Here is a 24,872-nt window from a genome sequence, read left to right as displayed (position 1 = left end):
AGGTTGGAAAAAAAAGGAGAAGAAAAAAAACAGACAGGAAGGAGAGTTGTAGCTTCCTGGCTGGGAGCAGAGCTGCCATCCTTTAGGCTTTTCTTCACCTCTACCAGCCCCTTGACTCATGAGGTGTACATTACAACACACACATGATTTATACAGCTACCCTACAGCCTGGTGCTGGGACAGGAACAGACAAGGTCAAGAACTTCTCTGAAATCTGTAGACGCTGGGAGCGGTGAACTAACCGTCTGCACTCGGCAGATGTGCAGGCTCCCACCGCCCGGCTAACATTGTGTACTCCAAACCTGTCGGGAGTGGCAGGGCTGTTTGATAAGTCTTGCCGGCAGAGCAAATATATGCACCAGCGGCAGACGGAACAGGTCGTTATGCAGTGCAGTTGTAAAAAGTTTCATCACTTATTAAAAGTTACATGTCTTGTCCCCAAACTGTGAATAATGTATGACTCAGCAGGTCAAGGAGGTTTCAATTAATATCAATTTCAAAACAAAATGTGTGTGTCGCATTGTTCAAAACAGCTAAACTGCCGTTATACCAAAAATGCCATCTCATTAGGTCAGTTCTTTAAAGTGTAAGCAACAGAACTGAGATCAGGAAGATCTAACAAGGCTAACATATGAGGGCTGGGTATCAGAGGAAAAACCCGGTGCTCGTGCTTCTGACAAATGAGTTTGTAAAACAGATTTTTGTTTCTTTCCTTTCTTCACTTGATCAAGTATATACACTTCAACACCACATTTGTTTCCTTATCTGCTTCTCTAAAAAATAATCAGACTGTTTGATTCCATCAGTGATGTAGTTTTTCTTCCTGAATCCCCAAAAACTGAGAAAGCACCAGTAAGTTTAATACCCAGCCCTGAAGAAGACTTGAAGGGTTTCATTCCAAAAACTGACACCTTCTTCCCTCTCATTATTTGAAGAAATGCATCAAATCGCTTGTGCCAAATTGAAAAACCGCGCTCTGTTTGAAGACCTCGCTGGGATTTTGCGAACTTTATATAGGTGTCATATTGTTCATGTCGCAGGCATCTCGTTTTTAAATGAAACCCTTCATTTCAGCTTTTGCACTCTACTAATCTAACATTGTAGGTACATGTTGATTCTTGTATATAATGCAAGTAACATCGCAGCATGGTATTTGCACAAAAACAACAGTGGTCCAGATTGAAGCACAGAGTAAATCTAATTATTTATGTGAGCAGAAGGAGGGACGTTTCTTTCTATACAAACGGGGCTCTTATTGGTTATGATTCACTTCTTTAAACACCGACATCAATCTCCACACCAAGAAATTGTTATGAAAAGACTTTAAAAAGTCGCCCCAATCCCGGTTTTGTTGCGGTACAAAATGCTCACCTGTATCGTTTCATAAATCTTAGAAAGCATGCAGTAAAAGGGTCGCATCTGTTCGTCTAAACATGTTCCTTAATCTGGACCTTAAGTGGACGTCACGCAATGAGGATTTGATCTGATGCAGGATTTGGCAATGTGAGAACATATATATATATATATATATATATATATATATATATATATATTATATATATATATATACTTAGAAGCGCAATTCATGGCAAGTCCCATAGTTCCTTAAGCAGCAGATGGTTTTCACTTTAAAAAAAAAAAAAGGTTAGATAAATGGATAAAAAATACAATCTCAACAATGCACACATCTCATCTCTGTTCACGTTCACCACCCTCTTATGTGTGCAGATAGTGAAGCGGAGATATCACAGATGATGTCTCTGTGTGAGGAGTGTGTATTTTAATGTGTGCATGACAAGATTTGCGTATGTGTGCATGGATTTGAGGTTGTGAGTTTGTGTGCACTTTGTGTGTCTGTGGGCGTAAGCACATCTAAACTGTCAGCATGACACAACGTGGGAGGTCTGACAGACGGGTGAGTGCCTTTTTCATACTCACAGCTAGATGTGTGTGTGTGTGTGCACTTGTAGCTAAGTGTTTGTTTATCAGAGCAAATTTATGAACAAAATGTCAGCAAAGGGCTCGTCTGGATTGCAAAGAGAGACAAATGTGATTGTAAGCGCGCACGGTTCGTGATTCAGGGCGATACTGAGGCAGTGAAACATGGACAACTCGTACTGAAGGAGCAGCAGTTTTGCTTTTAAGTCACTATGTTGTCACTTAGGTTGATGATATGGCTGCTTATAGGTGGAATAGTGTGACTGTGTGCTCTCAACTGTCTCTCTGTGTCAGAGCTTGCAGTTCGGCAGTATGTAGGGAATGTTGGAGGAAGACATTTTTGCGACTGTAGCTATGCAGAGACAGCGGGCCTCGAGGTGGTTGTCCCAAACGGCCGGTAAACGTGGAGGATGAGGAGGAAGAAGAGGAGGTGGAGGAAGGAGTAGGAGGCGGAGGGGAGACTTGCTCAGATGAAGAGATGCTAGCAGAGGGGCTCCCTCTGCTCACAAGACTGTGGAGACTTGAAGAAGCACTGGCCCCGACTGCACGAGGGATCTGGCTGGGGGGATGGTGATCTCCTCCTCCTGCTCCTCCTCCTCTCCTCCCTCCACCTGGCAGACTTGCTCCTCCTCCTCCTCCTGGAGTTAAGGACTCTGCAGAAGAAGAGGATACCCCCTCCAGTAGCTTGGAGGACAGTGATGTAACTGGAGAATGAGTACCGGCCACCGAATTGGACACTGGGCATTGATTCTGACTGAGGCCCGGGTGTGAAACTTGGAGCTGGGCCGGTGTGGTAGACGAGCTTTGGGCCGACGCTGCAGAAGTGGCAGAGGACAGGTTAGAGGAGCCTGGAGCCAGGTATAGAACAGGGTTACGGGCCACCGACTGTGCCAAGACCCCCTGGTGATGGCGCTCCTCCCTGGCAGTGTGCCGCTCAGAAGCAGAAGGCCGGCTATGCAGAGGTGGATAGTGTTGTGGGAAGTGCTGGTTAGAGAGGTCCCCTACGAGTGCACCCCGTACCACCCTTCGGTCCCTTGGGGCCAGACTGGTGCTGCTGCTGTTGCCGAGTCCTGACCACCGGCCTGGATGATTGATCTGAGAGAGAAGCAGAAAAAAAGGGAAAGGGCAGAAGTTAAACAGACTTTATAATTTACTCTGTCAGGGAACGTGTGATGTGAATCTGCCATTTTCCAAAAATTATTTACTGAGCATGTCTCGAGTGCAAAGGAGAAGCAGCGAGTAAAAACACAGACAGACAGAGACAAATAGTGAGTCAGGGAACACGAGACAAGGAGAGTGCTGCTGTGTGCTCAGTATAGATTGTTAATTGGGTGACATTTGGCGAATGATGTCTTTGGGTTCCTGCAGCTTCATCTAATTGTTTCTAAACGAACCGGAACCCTGCTCACTAAAAAAAGTGAAGAACAGACTCACAAATACCACTGAGAGACACGCACACATTAGCACACAAACAGGACGCGGTAACGTGTGGACGCATGGAGATATCCACTCGAGGTATGTGCAAATCCCCACTCACGAAGCAATGTGGTGCCATTGTCTTTCTATCACACGTACACACACACACACACACACACACACACACACACACACACACACACACACACACACACACACACACACACACACACACACACAAGCTCAATGGGGAAGATGGCACATAAAGTTAGATGGCAGAAACAGAAGCCACCTGTTTTCTTTCACACTCCACTGCAGCCCCTTATGCAACATATCTCATCACTGCCCCCTTCTTTCTCTCTCAAACTCTCTCTCTCACACACACACTACTAAAATAACACTGGGACTAAGTGCGCAATGTTCACTATAGAAATGCAATCTCATCCGACACTGAACCTCAGGAGAAAGTAAGCAGAGTTGACATTTGCCAACACGATGGTTGTGTGTGTGTGTGTTTTTCCTGTGTATGGCATGCATATGCATGAGCGTGTGCACGTGCGCACGTATGCCTGCGCAACATGACGTGCATGTGCTTTCCTCATATTTCCACGCAACCACACACGCAAATTAACACTAAAAGAAATGTAATTACTGCGCCGAGGTTGTCGACAGGAATTTGGGGTGAAAGGTAGAAATGCAATTAGCCAGAACATAGCTAACCGAATAAATGCGGTATAACAATGGAAACGCTAATTCAATGAAACAGTTTTCATTCATGAGCTAATACGGCCTGAAATGAAATTTTTAAAAATTAAGGGGGAGCGAAAGTGGAGTACTTTCTAAGAAAGTGAGAAGATGGAGGTCCGTGTTACAAATTGTGCTTATTAGGCCGCTGTTGGTTATAGAGTATAGAACGAAAGAATGAGTAAAAACTGTGAAATGAGGAGTCTGTGTAGGTTTATAGCTGTGTCTTAGCAAACTCCAGCCAAATTAAAATGTAAGTCCTTAATCAAATTTAGGAGATGATCGTAATCTAAATGTACTATTATGATTCTTACACACGCTGGGGCAAAAGGTAACACATGCCAAAGGCCACTCACCAGCAGTGTCAACACAAAGCCTTTCAGGTCAGTCCCACTGTCCTATTTTCCAGCACTGACATGCATCGACGATCCAGCAGAGCAGCAATTTTAATCAAATTTACTCCCCACACATTTGACCACTGTGTGTCCACAGTGTGCCATTGGTGTCAATTTACATCCAATAAAGCAAAAGTGTGTGATTTTCACTAAAATAACATATTATTGTAGTGCTGATGTCAACTCAAATACAAATTAAGGCACTGGCTTTACTAAAAGCACATGTTGGGTCATTAGTTTAAAAAATCCAAACCTTTTAGCACATGGTACATACATTTAATGAGTATTTAGAGAGACATAATTAATGAAGTAGCCCTTTTATAACAGCAAAAAAAATGAAATAGCCCTGATTACAATATGTTGTTGGAAATTTCAGCTGGTGAAATGGCATGTGAAAGCCTCCAGCTACTGAACATCACCAGATTTTTAATATCTTACTTACTAAGGTGCTATATCTAGCTTCTTTTTTAAATTTCAAAGTATTCTATGAGGATTTAGTTGTGACTGTGCTTGGCACTAATTTAGTCTGAGGGGGTGTAGAGTATGATGTGGGTTAAATATGATAAGAAAACAAATTCCTGAGGGGGGGAAACTGAACAAAACTGAAGTCGACCTTTCTTTGAACGTGTTTGTTCTTGCTACTGATTTTCAACACTGGAACTTGAAGATAATGTAAAGTGAATTTCTTTCCTTTTTTGGTTTTAATAATAATTTAATTTTACTTGCATATACATAACAAATGTGACACAGCCACTGCTTTCAGAATAGATGGGATGCTTGAAAACAAACAGCATGTAAAAATGTGAAAATCTTTAAATCACACATTTCAATCACAGTTTGTCTTTCGTACTGACTACTCTCCTGAGCTTGGTTCTGCTGGAGGTTTCTTCCTCTTAAAAAGGAGTTTTTCCTTCCCACTGTTGCCAAATGATTGCTTATAGTGGGTTCTTGGGGTTTTGTCTCAATTAAGGCACTTTACCTTAGAATACAAAGCATCTTGAGGCAAGTGTTGTGAGTTGGGGCTATATAAATCAAACTGAATTGAATTAAATCACTATATTAAATGAAAGCAGTGCAAACCAATAACAAACAATAGATTTTGTCAGTTTCAGTTGATTTTTTTTTTTAACAACTTTCAATTAAATTCTGGGGAAAGAGTCACAGCTTGATAAAAAATGTTGACTACAAAAAGACTGTTACACTCTTAATCTGTCCATGCGGCCTGTCTCTAATGCTTGTAATGCTCCACCTACAGTATACAGAAACATAAAAGCAGTAGCTGACAGACTCACTGGGTTCAGAAATCAAAAATTGGAACTGAAGCCAAGCAATCTCCATTTTAACGGTTCCGTCTATATGCTTTCATGTCCAATGGTGAAAAAAAACTACAACAACGCTCAGCCAAAATGTCAGACGCTGTCATTGTCTATACAACTTACTTAAAGAGCTTTGGGAGTGGATCGCAGCTTTCTAATGGGCTTTAATGGGTGGATAAATAGTACAAGACTCCTTGTGAATTCCTTGATCTAATTAAGAGTGAGAATTTTCATTCCAGCCAAATTTTCTACACGGGGCGCTGTGAAAAACATGAGGGAATTGCAACAGCGTTGAATCTCTACTGTGGTGTTGCAGGTTTATGTGGGACGACTTAATTAGGGCTAAATCGCCAATCTTATAAAAAAAAATCTGTAGTGTTATTCCACCCTCAGTCATTTGAGAAAACAACAGAAGGTAAAGCGAGAACAGTAAGATAAAAATTGGCAGGCAACTTTAAAGGAAATAATTACCAGGCACAGTACAAGAGTTAGTTGTAGAGACATATGCTCTCTATCAAAGAGACTTTTCTTATCCAAATTAGAAGGACAGACACTTTAGAGATAATCAATGACAATGACTCAAATAAAAGCAAACTGGTAAAAGTTGGCTGTATGTGAGTGTACAGGAGGGACATGCACGGGGGGGGGGAAAGGTCAAGCAAAAAAGTAAACAAAAGGAAGGAAAGGGAAGAAATGAGAAGGTGATTGAAAACAGAGATAAAGAAAAATGAGACCAAAAGTCGAGTGGACAGGAAAGTGCACAGAGAAAGTGAACAGGATAGATTTACAAACTCAGGTGTCCTTTCTCAAGTACACGCTCTGCGGCAAGCAAGCTACCTCTTTGCCACTGACAGAACAGCCTGTGTGCGCGCAAACACTCTGGAGAGTCTTTCTTTCACACACTGTCCTAAAAATACACATACATACACCCACACGCACACGTACACTAGTCATTGGTAAATCAGAGTGATTTAAAGGGGGCCCTCTCCTGCGGGCTCGGTTTTTATTGGGCAGTGAAGAATGGAGCAATGTTGTAAGGGCCAAGTTTGCATAAAAGACTTCCTTAAAACCCTAAAACAACCCTATACAATGTTTGCTATCTCCTGTCTTGGTCATTTTTATATTGGGAGAAGAGCCAGTGCGGGAGATTTATTTTATGACTTTTGCTTGCCTTGCAGCGCAGCAAAGTAAAAGCTAAATTCAGGTGTAACACAGGCCCAATGTGAGGAAAATACTCCCATGTAATTGCCATCAATCACACACCACGGCCCAGTATCCCGACACCCACACGCCTAACTCTAATGAAGGTCCAGGGGGATGAAATGCATCGGACCCCAAAACTTTGCAGCTTGAGATAAGAGAGGCAAAACTTTGTCACTGTGATTTCTGTATATTCTGTGACACCCACATACTTTGAACAAAGTAATCCTGTGGTTCTTTGGATGTGTGAAACGCTGGGGTGTTTGGTACAGATACAAAAACAGTGCAGTACACCCACATAGATGGTACTCTAAATCCTATTTAGACTATAACCAAATACATTCTCCAATTGTGATGCAGTAGCCGAAACCATCCAACCTTTCCTGTGCTGCATGCTCGACAGTCTCATATATATTTGCTTGAATATTTATGTCCAGCGTGATGGAAAAGTAGAGTTGGAAACGTGCAAAAAACAGTCAAATGGATCCTTATTATGGGATTTTAGAAAGCGAAATAAAGTGCACCGAGGCTTACAACAAACCAGTCCTCATGCACTAACAGTACTACCCACAGGTTTACAACCATGTTTGAAAGTGGAGTAGTAATAGAAGCAGGACAGACAAGCTGAGAAACATGATGTCAGCACTCGTGAAATCCCACAAAGCCCTAACTAGCATTTCCTATGCCCTGATAGAAATATTGAATATTCACAGACAAGGTGTGTGCAAGAAGAGTCTCCGCGGGCACTTTGCTGGATAAATAATCAACAATCAAACGAGGGGTGAAACTAAGCCTGGGCTGGTGTCTCAAGGCCATAGCCTACCTTTACTTTGAAGATGCTGGTTTTCATCAATACACACCCCCCTAAGGAGGTGAATCTCTTGCACAGCTTGTAGCGGCAAGAGAAAGCCTTGCTTTCCCTCACTCAGATTAGTCTTCTTTCTTTGTCTCACCTCTGATCCTCGTCTCTCTGCACCAGTTCTCTATACAACTTTACCAATTTCGAACTGCTCACTCGCTCTGCAGCTCACCTCTCTTGAACTTTTATTCAAAAGATGGGCAGTAAATCCACATAATCATAGCAGTAAGAACAGCAGTGGACATGGCAAAACGAGTAAATAAGATTTTATAGGTATATCGCTTTCGTTGAAATTAGTTCAGACGAATCATAAAACAGGAATGGAATTTTTCTGTTGTTGGAGTCTTTTAATTAAGCTATAAGTTTTAACAGTTGAACATTTAATAGGTTTACCCAGCATTTGACTCTTTGCCAGTGCCTGCTCAGGCCCACGTTTCAGTTTAATTTCTCATTCAGTGAATGCTAATGCTTTCAACTGTGCGATTATTTGCATTTTGGAGGTTACCTCTCTGACAGCTTGCTCTGGACTGCTGGCAAAATACACAGAGTTTGTGGACCATCCCAGGATGCATGATAATAACCGCCAAATATGCTCTCTTTCCACGCATTGTTATTCTTTACTTGTCTCTCACCTTTTGTCCCCCCTCTTGACCTCCCTTCTTCTCTTATTTCTCACCTTATTACCCACTCTGTCCTTTCTTTTGTCCCTTCTTTTCTCTCTTTCTTTTGTTATGTAACTTGCTGGTTAAGAGTGCCAGTGGCAGCCAGGCTGAATAGGACTTGACAGCCGGAGGACTGATGGTTTGCTACAGCAGTCTGGAGACCACAGCGACAGAGAGAGATTGGAGGTAGGAAAAGTTTTCTCCCCCTTCTAGGTGGTGACAGTTGGGGTGGGTATGGGGCTGAGATGATGAAGAAAGATGGAGAATAAGAGGGGACTAAAGTTGAGCTGTCACTCCAACCCACACTGCAGCACACTGCCAACCAGTTGGCTGAATGTCACATCCTGGACCTTCCCAACAGAGGCGCATACTGAGAGGCAGACCACTAATGTGATGCACTGCACAGCTAATCGGCTCACAGTGCCACCAATCTTCAATGCCGTCACAGTGCTTTTGTAAAATTATCGACTTTAGGCTGATGTTATATTGAGTAACAGCATCCCGACACACTGCAGCCCATATCAAAGAGGGTTGTCTGTCGGTAACTTGATAAATATTTAGATTTACAATATCTTAGGCAGGGCAGCTTCACTGCATATCAGTGTGGCTGAAGGCCTGAATATATTACAGTGTCTAAAGCTTAGTCATCAGTTGCCTATTTGCAAATTTGGGAAAGAAAACAAACTTGGCTTCAGGGAAAAGTTGCAACTTGTAACCATATCTGAATGCCCCATAAACCATTACAAGTACACAACTACTAGCTTGATGCCTCTGTAATATTCAAGATTGTCTGTCCACTGGCTTGCTTGTCATTATTATAGTGTTAATGCACACAAAGAAAGTTTGCTTATCTGATCTAAAAAATTGATGTTAATCAGCTGGAGAGAGCAGGAGTAGCCATAAACCGTTTAAAGCAACTAGAAACATTGATAGAAATGCTACAGAGAGAGAAACTTTTCATGAATGCACCAATTGGATGGATTTTTAGATTCGTTTGTTTATGGTATTGTTAGGAAATGCCGCTGCTTGTAATAGTTGACTGACTGACATTATGTGTTGCCTGGCAACAGAAGGGCTCATCTCACTGATTAAGTGATCGGGATCACTGCGGGGAATGGGACCATCAACATTCACATCAGTTTAAAGACCTCCGATGTGATCACGGTCAAATACTGGAGTTGCTGAACAAGCGTCTGATCAGTGATTCTATGTCACTACTTATGATTGTGGGTGTTGAAAAGTGCATAGCGCTAGGTCTTCAAATTCCTCTCAGGGCAAAAAAAGAAAAAAGAAGCGGGTTGGCGAGTACCGAAGCCAGTACCATGCTGCGGACAGGAGGCCTAATGAGGTTTCTTGAGCAGCTCTGATAGGCACGGATGCTGAGAGTCTGGCATTGCTCATCAACCACCATCTCCAACAGGTCTGTGCGTGCAGGCACATAGGCATGTGTCTTGCGTGTGTGTGTGTGTAATCATGGCAAAACTCATCGACCACCAGCATGTGCCAATATGCTTGGTGAACACTGCCCAGAACCACAAGCAAGAGGAGTGGGATGTAAAAGCAAAGGGAGTGAACAAGTAAAGATGAGGGGAGGAAACGAGTGAGGGGGAAAAGTGGGGGTGAAGAAATGAAAATGAAACAGTGAAGTGGACTGAAAGGGTAGAGTGGAGGAGGAGATGTAGAGGGGAAACGAGGACAAAAATGTGCGAGGAAAAGGTAAAAGACAAAGATAGAATAAGGAGCTAAAATATGGAGAAAAGAGGGGTCATAGAAAAAAGGGGATGACACAGTGCTAAAACAGGTGGTGAAACAACAAAGGAACAGAGAAGAGGCCAAAGTGTAGATGGGTCAGATGGATGAGAGGTACTCTAGGGGACAAAGTGAGAATAAAAGGTGCCAGCACTGACCCAAAGTTACAGAAGACAATTGAGATAATTAGGAAATGCAGAGACATGGTCAATGTTAGAACAGTGGCATCGATATGAGGCAAGAAAGCAACGTGGTGGAGCAGAACATTCACTCCTCAACAGGAATTATGTGTGAATGCCAATTTCTAGTTCCCATTGGTATCCACACAAATAAAAGGCTTTATTTCCCAATGAAATGCTTCAGTAAAAGTCATAAAGGCTAGCCCGTGTACACCAACACCTCAACATATATCATGTGGTGGTAAGTAGTGGTTTTAGTCTAAACAAGAGCACAATTATATTTGAAATAATTGCTGGGGCATGCATGCTCGTCATGTGCTGCTGCTATTAATTGTGGCTCAGGGAGGATTATTTTGTTACCTTTTTGGTTGCAAGCAAAAAAAAAAAACCAACCAAAAAATCCACAACTGACTGATTTTTAGTTTCTCTCCTGTATATGAAAGTATCTCTCCTTATGCTCTCCAGTTGGATTGATTGCTGCACTTGGCTGTCCCCTCCGGGTGTCAACATGGTCCCCCCTGATGCTGTCTAATTATTGCAGAGACTGTGATCTATGCACCATTACTCTGTGCCTAATACGTTCCTGTAAGCTGTCACTACTGCTCACTCTGTAAGTGCACAATACTTACTGACTGTGTACTTCTATCTGGTTGTCAAACTAAGTTGACAGCATTGCATTACCAGGGGCTTTCCTCAAAATGAGGATCCCTGGCCATACCTAAAGCTGGACTCTTGGCAGTGTCCCTTCTGTTGGCCCCTCGCTGAGACCTGGCAGAAGACCTGGGATTATTCCACCTTAATCAGGCTAGCACTGTAGGCTTATCATTCTTCTATCAGTCTCACCCTCGAGGCTGCGGGGGTGTGAAAGCCGTACTGTCTTCCTATATGCCCAAGGCTTGTACTGTTACCCTTAAAGAGCCTGCGTGCATGGCGATTAATCACTACACATTTCATTGCACTGCTCAGTAAGCTCTGTAAGCGTTTAAACTTGGCTATTTCACACCCTTACATCCGCACAAGAAGCATCTTCAGGACGGCAGATTTAAATTCTCAAAATGTCATCAGGCTAGAATATTTCCTCCTCCGGCCAAATCACACAGACATAAACACCTATCTGCCTAAATGCTCACTTATATGTCATTTCCTTCAGCATTTACAGAGCATCCATCCTCTCCCAGTTTCACTCAACAGTCACTGGATCAAAAGAGCGTTAGTGCTGCTTCAATTACATATACTATCGACCTATTTGGCAACGCTGGCAATGCTTCGATTTAGCATAAAAGCAAAGCGTCTCTCGTCTTTTACTCCAATAATGTAATTTATGCATGGGAGACCTGGCAAAGTGGTTGGTTTTAATTTTTCCAGGAGTCATTTATCAATGACTCATTGTGCATGTGATGAATGTAGACAAACAGAAATATGAGTTCTAAAGTCTGCAATAAAGAATGGTGGCTTGACAGCTTAGCAGAATAGATCAAAGAGTGACAGTAAGGAAAATAATGAAGACTGTAATAATGACAGTGTGCTGAGGACTGTCAGAGCGATACATCATGTGGGAGAACTTAGCGGTGGTGCTGAAAGTGTGTGAGTCTGGACATCTTTACAGAGATGTGCACCTTTATAAATATTGTGTGAGGCCGCAGAGTGGCCTGCAACACAATTGTGGGCAGTAATGGAGTATGAAGATGATGGCAGAGGTGTGCACCAAGCCACACTCACACAAACACACACACACACACACCCTCCCACCCTTCTGTCAGTTGCTGCTGCTGCTGAGTTCCTTTCCCAGTTTCTCATCTTGCTCTGTGTGACAACCCAGGTGGGCTGAAAGAATACAGGAAATCGGAAAGGTGAGGGTGAGGGGGAAAAATGATGGATGAAGAGAATTCCAAACAGGAAGAAGAAACAGGTAGATTTTCCATTAAATGTCTGGGAGGCCTGATGATAACAGTGCATCTGCCACCTGTGTCATCACGTTGAAAACAACTGACTGCCCTGCTGCTCCCACACTCCATTCGATGAGAGAGAAGGAAAAAGGAGGGCGATCGAGCGTTCTCCCATCACATATTTACAAAGGTTACTTAGCTACTTATCACATTTGCCAAAAAATGCAGAATAAGGAGGCAGATTATTAGCACGCGGAGCTTCAAAGGATAATAAAAGCTTTATAACTGTGCAGTGAACACCCGTGCTTTTTTTGATTGTTAAAGACAGATGCCACAGACTGGCGTACTGTGCCTGACGAGCTGGAGCAGCCACACGCTGGCAGAGAACCAAATATTGTTTCACTGGCAGATGTGGGAATGTGGCCACACCGACAGGAAAGTAAATAATTAATGCTACCGATTTTTGAGAAGAGATTTGTGGTAGAAATTTGCGTCTGCAAAGGAACTCTTAGCAGGATAAGCGGAGCAGAATTGCAATTCCAGAGCTCCTGGAAAGAATCCAGAAAGACATAATTTTTCCAAATGAGACACATTTTCCAAATGAGGTTGGGCACAGAAAATGAGTTTGCAAAAGTTATTTTGTTCTAATTATGTTTTAATGAACTATTTTTGTTCTGAATAATTGAATCTTTTCTCCTATAAAAGCCACAGAAATCATTAGCCTACATTCTACATTGGTGTTGTCATTGTTTCTGCACCGTGTCCCATTTTTAGTCTTGTTATCAGCAGATACATTAAAAGGCACTATTTAAATCACTACCCATTCCATAGCAGTTAGACCAACCAGCCTCACTGGGAAGATTATCTGCAGGGAGCCACAGTACACCAACCCTAAATTTGAGGAAAACAAGAGCTGAATTTGAAGCAGCTAGAAAACATAAAATGCACTCTATTTATACAAATGTGAAAAGACCGAGCACAAAAATAAATAAATACATTTTAAAAATTGCACCGTTTATTTGCTGCCTCAAAAAATGCCATTTGGCTCAGAAATAACCTTATTTGAAAAGAAAATGGAAACAGAGCTATATTTTAGAAATATCTGCAAAACTGAAGGAAGCTGACAGCTGGATGGTTAATCAATTTATTATCGCATATCAAATATCTCAGTGGATACAAAGAAAAAGTGAGGGGAGACGACTGAGAGAAGAAAAACACATGTGGCCTTCAGTGACTCCTGGTGTTCATGTATTAATCGTGAAAGTTCTGCATTAGATTTGTGCAATCGTGAGTCTGCGCTGTGGAGGCTAAGTATGTTTGCCGGTTCGTGCATCAGAAAAAGGTCTTGTCATATCGCTCCGAGTACCTGAGGGCCTCAAATCCAACACTGTACGTCTCTCCTTAATTATTAAACATAAGGAGAAAGAGCAGCAAAGAGAACACAGAATGAGGAAAGAGGCAGAGGGACGACACAAGCAGAGGACAATAGAGGACTTGAAAGGGAATGGCTGTCCATGAATACAACGTTACTGGTGTAAGAAAAAGAACAAAGGAATGAAAGGACAGAGATTCATTCTGTGATTAATTATCCTCATTGTATTCTCAAAAAGCGCTGAGGAAAGAGAACCAGAGGCACGCACAGAGACACCGACTGACATACACAAACACACAATCGAGCAAAGTTTGAACAACAGTGTTTCTGAAAGGTCGTTAGATTCCCCTGAAGTTATGAGGACAGGGCTAAAATTACATTTTAACTGAGGTGGACTGCCTCTCGGTTTATGAAGTTATTAACTACAGGCTGTGTGTAAACACTTTCACTTTCTCGCTCTACAACTAGAGTTTGAATTCTGTAATCTTTTATGAAAACAAATTAGACCCATATTTGATTTTTGATGAGACTGCCCTGGAGTTTTAAAAAGGCTTTAAAAGTTTGATATGTGAAGGCTAAAACAGCCTGCAGCACAGAAAGACAATTTCCCACATTTGCAACTGCCATCAAATAGAAAAAAACACACACACACACACACACACACACACACACACACACACACACACACACACACACACACACACACACACACACACACACACACACACACACACACACAGAAAGGAAACATTCACACAGCCACAGTTGTTTGATGGAGCACCCTTCTTTCTACTTATTTCTTTGACAAGCACCAAATTAACTATGTAATGAAACTTCCATCACTTACGGTTGTCTGTATACATATGAACACAAACATAATAAAGCCCAGATTAAAATGGTCGATATTCAGGTAACAGCTCTGCATTTTCGGAAAATGTGCCGCTGCCTTGGCAACCTAATGGTGAAAACATCACTGCATCATCGGAAAAAGTCCCGTTTAAAACCCCGCCGTGCCACTTTTGCTCTTTGCTTTTTGTTCAGATTAAATAAACATGACAAAATGAGTTAATTAGTGAGATTTAAAGGTGCTGGGAAGCAGGTGGGCCGCTTATGTGAGCAAACAGACATGAAAGTGGTATTGATCTTTTTCATCTAATTTTAACCAAGAAAGTCAATAAGCACGCTTCACAAAACATCAATTGTCAAATATCATGTGTGTGTGAATAATTAAAAAAGAAAACAAACAGCCGTGTGAGCGTACCTAGAATAAAATGGAAGAGAGAGAATTACACAAATTGGAGTGTCTTTGTGCCGTAAAACAAAAGAAATAAATAAAATAAATAAATAAATCACACATTAATTGAGTATTGTGGTGGTGGTGGTTGGGGGGGGGGGGGGGGGGGGGGGGGGGGGCTAATAATGCAGCAGTTCTTTTTATTACTTCTGGGTAAAGCTGATACAAATACAAGTTGTGTAGGGTTCTTGGACCAATGCTTACAACAATCTTTCTGGTAAAATATGGAAACACGAGACAAAAGAGAGCAACACCTGCATTTAGCTAGCTTGCAGTGCATTATGCTCCAGTCTTGCTTGCAGGGCAGAGCACATCCTGATCTTTGTCTTGGCTATCTCTACTTCTAGAGCTTTAGCCTGTTATTAGTTATGTTCTTATGAATGCAGACAGGCCATGAAGGTTATAACCTCCAAACTCCAACACCAAACTGCAAACTAACTTCAGATAACACACGGACTGGATGCCACCTTCTATCTAACATCAGTCTTTCAGATAACATTTAGTCACAGTTTTGAACTAATTCCAGATGGAAATCATAAACTGAAACTCAACATTGATTCAGTATTAAATTAGCTGCACTGTCAAAAAAAAACAAAACCCACTGCACATTCAGGGGAAAACATTATTAGATTTAGGGATAATAGAAGATATAAATCTTTAAATCTACATTTGGTTTCAGTCACACAGATCTGTCAGCAACTACTTGTGTCAACAAGTAATTTATGGCTGTCTCAAAGTGAACTAAATGACAAAGACAGGGCTGCACTAAAGATCTCCTTCTGATTGCTTTGGTTGCTGGCACATCACCATCCATTTCCAAGTAAAAGTTATACCTTACCTCTGCGACCAACATGTTTCAAAATGAGCAAACTTTACTTTGAAGGTTGGGACCCAAGGCAATGTCAATGATTTTGGTATAGCAAACACTTGCCAACCGGTTATGAGATATACATTTTTCTCTATAGCACCTTGCTTTAAGCAGCAGGTTGCTGAGTGACTGGTCAGGTGGCTACAGGTTGCTAACTGTATGATTTTAGATGTACAAAATTTGAAGACAAAAGAAGCAGTTAATCACAATTAACAGCACCATTGTTCACTTAATTTTTTTTATATTACAAACACTACAGCAGGGTGCCGGTTTAGCTCAGTGTGTTGAGCAGTCGACTACATGCCGTACAAAGAGCAGCCAGCCCAGGTTCGAGTCCAACCCGCGGCCCTTTGCCGCATGTCTGCCACCGTCTGTCCTCTGTTCACTGTATCTATCAAATAAAGCTGAAAAAAGCCCCCCAAAAAAGCGGTCAAAAACACTACAGCTGACACTAACACCTAACTTTTCACTGAATACGATTCTTCAGATGAATGGATCTTTCAGACAAATAAAATCAACACAAAGAACAGGAAACACAAGGAGGGGACATTAAAGGACAAAAAAAGACGACAGCTATGTGCGAATACAACACAAACTGTAGCTATCGTATGCGTGTGTGGTTACAACTAAAAAGAGTGTATGTGTGTTAAAGTAGATAGAATGGCCTTACTTAGAGTTGGAAGACATGAGAAACCCTGACAACTTTACATTCCATGTCACTAAATATTAATTTGCAACATTTGTCAGTGAAATATTCCATCTTTTGTGGGTTTGTGCATGTGTGTGTGTGTTTGTGAGGGTGTACGCGTGGATGTGTCGTACAATTTTGCCTTCAGGCCATCCGGAATGTGCAGATTGCAAAAGAATAGCTCATCAATATTCATGTGAGTTTATGCTTTCATTAATGTTGCAGCAAATTGTCTCAGATCAAACTCAGGGCTTGTATATGCGTCCACTAGTGTATCTCACAGACTGAGAAGGAAAAAGAGTGAAGTGAGAGAGTTATCAGAGGGGGATGGAGCTGGAGAGAACAAAGAGAGGGCTGGAGCTGCTACAGATGGCCCTATGTTTCCAGCAGATGAAAAGGAAACTTTGAAAAAAGAAGGGGAAAAGATCATACACATGAGGGGAGAAAGAGAAGAAAAAAGTGGGAGGTCAAAGGAAGAAAGAGACAAAACAGAAGAGTGTAAAAGAGAGGAGGAGAGAATGAGTAGGAGGGAGGAAGAAGGAAAGAGAGAAGAACAGAGGAGAGTTAAGTTCTAAAGGTATCTGTCCTACTTTGGTCTGACTAATGAACCTGAAGTGTCCCGAATCTGTCCTGAATCACCGGAGGCCCGGTTAGACCACCCTGTGCTCGGAGTGAGTGCACTTTTATTTTTTCTGGCATGGGTGTAAGCATGTGAAACATCTTGATGTGTGTTTGAGCCAGCGCGACACTGAATGTGCACTTGATTTAATATGCTCTCTCTACTGTACGCTGTAGTTGCGTGTGTGATCTCATTGCCCTGCCTGTGTTCAACGAACCCCTGCACCTTCTAGTCATTTGACTTCACAGCGACATGTGTCAGTGAGAAACACATGCGCGCACACACTCTTGCGCAGAACGGTCATGTATCATCTGACGACAGATTGTTGTACAACCTAAAACGGCAAATTTAAAGTTGCGGTGCCACAAACATACACGCTGTTTGGAAACAAAATTGTACAATTGTCTAACATCAAGAGAAAGAGGGAATACATCAAACAGCAGACACGTCCTTGTGATGTGAACATCCAGCAAATGTTTTGACGTTGAAAAACCATTGCCTGGCGGTTTTTACTTGACATCTAGTCATTGCTGAAAAATAGTTCCAAGATTAAAGCTGAAATATTATTTGTCTTTTCTTTTTTTAAACAAAGACAAATGCTCGTAATTCCTACTTTGCAAAAGTATGATCTATATTTCTCACTTTGTAGGAGACTGTCTAACCATCGACATCCATCCATTAACAGTCGGGTTTTTGGCATCCAAGGAGAGAGCGTCTGGGTTTCAACCAAGTTTTCTGGGTAATAGCAATAAGATGGGCATAGACACTAGCTCATAGTTCAAATCTCATTCTGATTCTCTGGGTAAGCAATATCTAGACCCTTTACATGTCTCAGCCTATGTGTTATCATGTTTAATCTCTATCCTCCTGCCACTTATGCATGATTAAATATGCTCACAGGAGACAACTATGAGTAAGCAGGAGTCATTAATGGCTTTCAGTGTGCTACATGAAGGTGCGATCCTCCAAGAAAGAAACATAACAAATGAATGTATGACCATATGTTTAGATATAATCGCTCGGAGATAACATTGGCCTAATGTTGGCCTGGTTTTTACAGTTCATTCTCTGAGTAAAGTTGATGTAACTGTCTCACAGTGCTAGAGCCAAGTTGCTATTGTAGAAAATGCTAATTACCATTAGCAATTTTCATTTATTTTCCCTACCAATGCAGGGATGTGTGGGTAGGGAACAGGAGAAAAGTGGAAGAAGAGACTGTAACAAAAAAATACAAGTTTTTTTGACAGTATTATGTAAAATGTATAAAGTGAGGTATCTAAAAGTTGCCAAGGTAACATTTTTTATCGTTTCTCCAAGAGAAAAGCTTTCACCTGACATTCTACTTTGTATAAATGTTTGAAAATTCTTTGATTTGAGAGGTCCTGGGTTTTTTCTCCTGGTACGCCGGCTTGTTCCCACTATCCAAACATGGGACAAAGAAAAACTGACCCTTAGCCCTGTGATGGACTGGTGGCCTGTCCAGAGTGTAACATGCCTCTAGCCAAGTGACACCTGGGAAAGGCTCCAGCTTTAAGAGGACAGATGGATGGATGGATGGATGGATGGATGGATGGATGGATGGATGGATGGATGGATGGATAAAGAACACACTATGGATTCATACAAGTCTACATCAGCACTGCATATGTGTCTGCAAAATAGTCTAAAAAGAGACACAGTTAAAGCAACTTTCATCATCAAATCTCCTAAAGAACAAATTAATTATCATTAAAACAAACAAGTGAGGTGAGGCACGGTGCTGACGTTCACGCTGTTCATGCTGAAGTCAAAAAATTTCATTGTTTCAGTTCTTTTGTTTTCTTAAATTTTTAAAACTTCCCAATTCACTTGGAAAAAACAGATTTGATTTATCCATCTGTGTTTACTTTCTAAGGTTTCTTGATGTCGAACTGTGTCCGTTCATTAATTATTAAGGTTTAGACAATACTTTAGACAGACTCACTTTTAGCATGTTTGTAAATGATTAAACATCTGACAAAAATCCACTAGGTTTACAATCCAAACAGAATTCTTGCCACAGGCTAGAGACCAAAAAGTTGCTAGCATCAGAAAGGCGGTAAATTTCTGTGGCTGACAGGTGTGTGGTGTGTGTGACTGTGCTGAGCAGGGTTTTCTCTAAAAGATGAGAATTTTTCCCAGATGAAGATTTGGCAGAAAATAGTTTGCCCCAAAAAATGTATGCACTTTATGCAACAGAAACTATTTAATAAACATTTTTGATGTACCTTTGAGAGATATTTGCAGACAGTGATGTTAAGATATTTGAAATACGTCTGGTTGTTCTATACTGCATTACTGCTTGGACTTTTTTTTTGCACAACTGGGATTTTCAGTTTGTGTCTTAGGTGAGCTTCACTCTTACTGGCTTTACTCGTATTTTAGATATATGTAAAAATGTACAGTGCAAATTCAGAGTTAATACTAACTGAACCTTATCTGGCTTACATTCAGCTTGGTAATATCGTAATGATAGTAGTAAAACAATGATAATTAGATTAATAAAGTAGTAACTACTTAATTATTACCTTTTCATTAAGCATTTCCAAGTAATTACACAGTAATAACCAGGTATTAGCTTGTTATTAATGATGACAATTTATTTATTAATAAAGCTAGAAAATATTTGCCAATATAGCAATAGTCTGGTAAAAAATATGAAAACCTGTCACGAGAATAATAGTTTAATATCAGTATTTGGATTGTAAATGGTACAGGGTAACATCAAAAGGGAAAACTGATCCTAATGAGGTAATAGCGGCTGATGTTTTTACATTTGCACCAATTTCCCTCAGCCTAATAACTTCAAAGTGACGTGAAAATTTATGGAAGTCATAATTACCATAAAAATACTACAATAAATAATTCCTTATGTTCCATTTACACATGCTTCTGTTATAACCAAACTGCTCTGCTACCTGCTTCTATTAGAATTCAGAGTAAAAATAGACAAAACCGAATGTGGAGAGACATAATCACTGAAAAGAGTGCTTCCAGGTAGCAACTTTCTTTGTAATCCCAAAAGTGTTTGGCACTTATTGAACGATAATAGAAATGTAATTACATCTAATTAGACTCCATGAACCCTGTATTTAAAAAAAGAAAAGAAAAATGAAGGGTAAAAATGGATAAATGAATAACAATTTCTCCTCCCACATTACAGGCACTGTAGAGGTAGATGTGCTTGCAGGTGACAAATGATCTAAACGCTGTCATTATAACTTATTCACTACATCCACTAAATATTGATTTAATTAAATTTACTACTACATTATCAATTCAGTCTTTTAACAATTTAAGCATATCTAAATTGTCCTTTGGCCACCAGAAAGAAGAAATGTGACCTTAATTTTATGCTGCAAGGCAGTTATGATCAACATGTGAAAAGCACGAAATACAAATACTTGTCCTTTATTGTTTGTCTATAAAAAGCTTCCAGTTCGGAAAACTGGATCTGACTCTATTTAGCAATAACAGCCCATTTACATTCCTCTATGTATTTTATATATGGATTAAATAAATATCTTATATCTCTGTCCTTTCCAATAACACAGCCTCCTGTTTTTATTATCTTCCTCTTCTTTCCACATATAGTGGCACAATCTTCACAGCTCAAAGCTGTAGAGGCTATATTTTCCCCTCTCTCCTTCACAACCCTCTGCAGACCTCTCATTCTATAATCTACTTGATTCTCACGTATGAAGCCAGGAACTAATTGCTTTTTTAATAGCTTGGATCACTGTTTATTGTGTGCCAGTGTGCGTCCCCATGCGTATTTGACTGTATAGCTGTGCACACGGGCATTCGTAGAGCGATGCGATGAGGAGCGTTCTGCAAACGTTTTTCTCTTCTTATCAATAAAGATATTTGATGTTGGTCTCAAGCCTCACTGAGATGTTTCCATCATTCATTTACCTTATTGCAAGGACTAACGTGGGAAAATATAGTTTTTGTTTTCCCACATTTTTAATGTTATTGAATGTAACTCTTGGGCATGTCTATATATCATCTGTTGGATGAAATAAAGCTGAATAATTATTCCAATCATGTTTGTGTTCTTTACAACTCTTTAGGGAAATATAAAATTGGTTACTTGTCTTAGCGCATGTATCTACATTTCAATAACAATACAGCACTTGAATAATTATAGTTTAGCTAGCTGGAAGTGAAGTATTTATGTAAAAAATAACATTTGCACCAGTACAACATGCACCAGGACAATGACGCACAAGGCAATATCCTTCTAAAGTAAGAATGAATAAATATATATATATATATATTTTTTTTTTTTTTTAATTAAGCCAAATTTCTTTTTAAATGACAAAAGGAAAGATGAATATGGTTTTAAGCAGTATGCAGAGAAGTGAAGATATCTGATATGGGCCTCTCTTCAAAGGAAAATGACCTTTCATCTCAGCTGCTGAATTTCACAAGCATTTCTGGGCAGGCATACACACACGAACAGACACGGTTCCTAAAAAAAGAAGTATTCATCCCCTTTGGACTTTTTTTCTATGTTACTGTTTAAAACTTAATCACAGGGAGTGTAATTATAGGCTTTAACAAAAAAAAAAAACATTAAAAAATAAAAGAGTCTTTATGTTGTGGAAACAAAAAATATACAAGTCAAAGGAGCTTGCAAAGAAAAGTGTCTGGACTTCTTTAAGTTGCTTGAAGACGTTTCACCTCTCATCCGAGAAGCTTCTTCAGTTCTAAGGTCAAATGGTGGGGAGTCCCAGATTTAAACCTAGTGGGAGTTTCCCCCCACAGTGGGACAAAAGGACCCCCTGATGATCCTCTAATCGCCTGAGCCAAGGTGTGAAACTGGGTGTGGGTCCCAATCAGCCAGGGTTTCGGGTGAGCTCATTGTGAAACCTGGCCCCACCTTATCATGCGAAATGATAAGGTGGGGCCAGGTCCTTTTGTCCCTCTGTGGGGGGATACTCCCACTAGGTTTAAATCTGGGACTCCCCACCATTTGACCTTAGAACTGAAGAAGCTTCTCGGATGAGAGGTGAAATGTCTTCAAGCAACTTAAAGAAGTCCAGACACTTTTCTTTGCAAGCTCCTTTGACTACGATGACCTGGATGACCGAGAACCTTCACAGACAAAAATATACAAGTTAAGTCAATGAGAAAAACAAATAGAAAACATAAGATAATTAATTGATAAGTATTTGTCTTTTTAAAAATGAAACACCTATCCGTCTTCCACATATAGGCCATCTGTCTACTTTTATGCCCATAATAATAAGTGTGTGTGTGCCATCAATGTGTCGGACCTTTTTTATGAGTCCACGTTACAGTGATGACAGCTTCCATTTTGCTGTATCATACCACGTCTGTCAGTTTCTCATTGTCAGTCATCGTTTCTTCTGTCTCTCCATTACATAGACCATCAATTTCTCTTTCTGCCTATGAGTCATTCAACCCTGTATTTCTTTCTACCTTCCTTTGATGATCAGTAAAAGACTGCTTTGAAATATTCTTCAGGTAGTATGAAAGTAAAAATGACGTAAAGTGATAAAGTGTTACACTGTACCGTATAACATTGATATAATGCATTGTAGAGACTCTATGTAGAAAATATAAATAAAATTAGAATATACACACACTGGCCACTTCATTATCTACACCTTACTAGTACAGTGTTGGACCCCGTGTTGCCTTCAGAAATGCCCTAATTCTTTGTGGCAAGCTTTCCTCAGAGATTTTGGTCTATATACAAATGACAGTGTCACAGACGATGTCCAACTCCACCATATCCCAAAGATCTTGTATTAGACTGAGATCTGGTGACTCTGCATAGCATTGGGGTACAGTGAACTCACTGAAACACGACAATACATTACACCACCACCTTGAACTGTCGATAGAAGCCATGTTGTCAGGATTAAGTCAAATTCTGAATCTAACAACTGAATGGCAGAGCAGAAATTGAGCCCAGGCAACTTCTCAATACTTTTCTGTTTTACAATTTTGATGAGTCTGTGGAAATGGTCGCCTCAGTTTCAGTCTGGCTATTCTCCTCTGCATTTTTCACTCAATGGATTTTTTCTCTTTTCCAGACCGTTCACTTTAAACCCTTGATATGGTTGTGTGGGGAAATCCCAGCAGATCAGCAGTTACAGACCAGTTACAGACCACTGGTCTGAGTATTCCGTTTTGACACCATCAAACACGGCATGTTCAGTCACCTTTCTCTGTCATTTTGACACCTGATTTGAACTTTAGCAGGTCATCTTGATAAAAGCCTACAGTGGGGCAAAAAAGTATTTAGTCAGCCACCGATTGTGCAAGTTCCCCCACTTAAAATGATGACAGAGGTCAGTAATTTGCACCAGAGGTACACTTCAACTGTGAGAGACAGAATGTGAAAAAAAAATCCATGAATTCACATGGTAGGATTTGTAAAGAATTTATTCGTAAATTAGGGTGGAAAATAAGTATTTGGTCACCTCAAACAAGGAAAATCTCTGGCTCTCACAGACCTGTAACGTCTTCTGTAAGAAGCTTTTCTGTCCCCCACTCGTTACCTGTATGAATGGCACCTGTTTGAACTCATCATCTGTATAAAAGACACCTGTCCACAGCCTCAAACAGTCAGACTCCAAACTCCGCCATGGCCAAGACCAAAGAGCTTTCGAAGGACACCAGGAAAAGTATTGTAGACCTGCACCAGACTGGGAAGAGTGAATCTACAATAGGCAAGCAGCTTGGTGTGAAAAAATCAACTGTGGGAGCAATCATCAGAAAATGGAAGACATACAAGACCACTGATAATCTCCCTCGATCTGGGGCTCCACGCAAGATCTCATCCCGTGGGGTCAAAATGATCATGAGAACGGTGAGCAAAGATCCCAGAACCACACGGGGGGACCTGGTGAATGACCTCCAGAGAGCTGGGACCAAAGTAACAAAGGTCACCATCAGTAACACACTACAACGGCAGGGAATCAAATCCCGCAGTGCCAGACGTGTTCCGCTGCTGAAGCCAGTGCATGTCCAGGCCCGTCTGAAGTTTGCCAGAGAGCACATGGATGATACAGCAGAGGATTGGGAGAATGTCATGTGGTCAGATGAAACCAAAGTAGAACTTTTTGGTATAAACTCAACTCGTCGTGTTTGGAGGAAGAAGAATACTGAGTTGCATCCCAAGAACACCATACCTACTGTGAAGCATGGGGGTGGAAACATCATGCTATGGGGCTGTTTTTCTGCCAAGGGGACAGGACGACTGATCCGTGTTAAGGACAGAATGAATGGGGCCATGTATCGTGAGATTTTGAGCCAAAACCTCCTTCCATCAGTGAGAACTTTGAAGATGAAACGAGGCTGGGTCTTCCAACATGACAATGATCCAAAACACACCGCCCGGGCAACAAAGGAGTGGCTCCGTAAGAAGCATTTGAAAGTCCTGGAGTGGCCTAGCCAGTCTCCAGACCTCAACCCCATAGAAAATCTGTGGCGGGAGTTGAAAGTCCGTGTTGCTCGGCGACAGCCCCAAAACATCACTGCTCTCGAGAAGATCTGCATGGAGGAATGGGCCAAAATACCAGCTACTGTGTGTGCAAACCTGGTAAAGACCTATAGTAAACGTTTGACCTCTGTTATTGCCAACAAAGGTTATGTTACAAAGTATTGAGTTGTATTTTTGTTATTGACCAAA

General features: G+C 41.0%; 1 protein-coding gene across 1 annotated transcript in view; it reads right to left on the bottom strand.

Annotated features, from left to right (window-relative positions):
• Positions 1-1,582: 1,582 nt before the first annotated feature.
• The window catches only part of ccser1 (coiled-coil serine-rich protein 1), a 129,575-nt gene continuing 106,285 nt past the window's right edge, over positions 1,583-24,872 (bottom strand). Inside the window, exon 11 of the mRNA XM_085425766.1 lies at positions 1,583-3,033. Within this exon, the coding sequence (XP_085281892.1) occupies positions 2,212-3,033 (822 nt within the window). The 3' untranslated portion in view covers positions 1,583-2,211. The remainder of the gene's footprint in view (positions 3,034-24,872) is intronic.

This window comes from Rhamphochromis longiceps, linkage group LG12 (assembly GCF_057381845.1).
Source record: "Rhamphochromis longiceps isolate RC_006_pf linkage group LG12, R_longiceps_female_GT1.1, whole genome shotgun sequence".
NCBI lineage: Eukaryota > Metazoa > Chordata > Actinopteri > Cichliformes > Cichlidae > Rhamphochromis > Rhamphochromis longiceps.
Note: the sequence above shows the minus strand (reverse complement) of the source record. Positions and strands in the feature narration are given on the sequence as shown.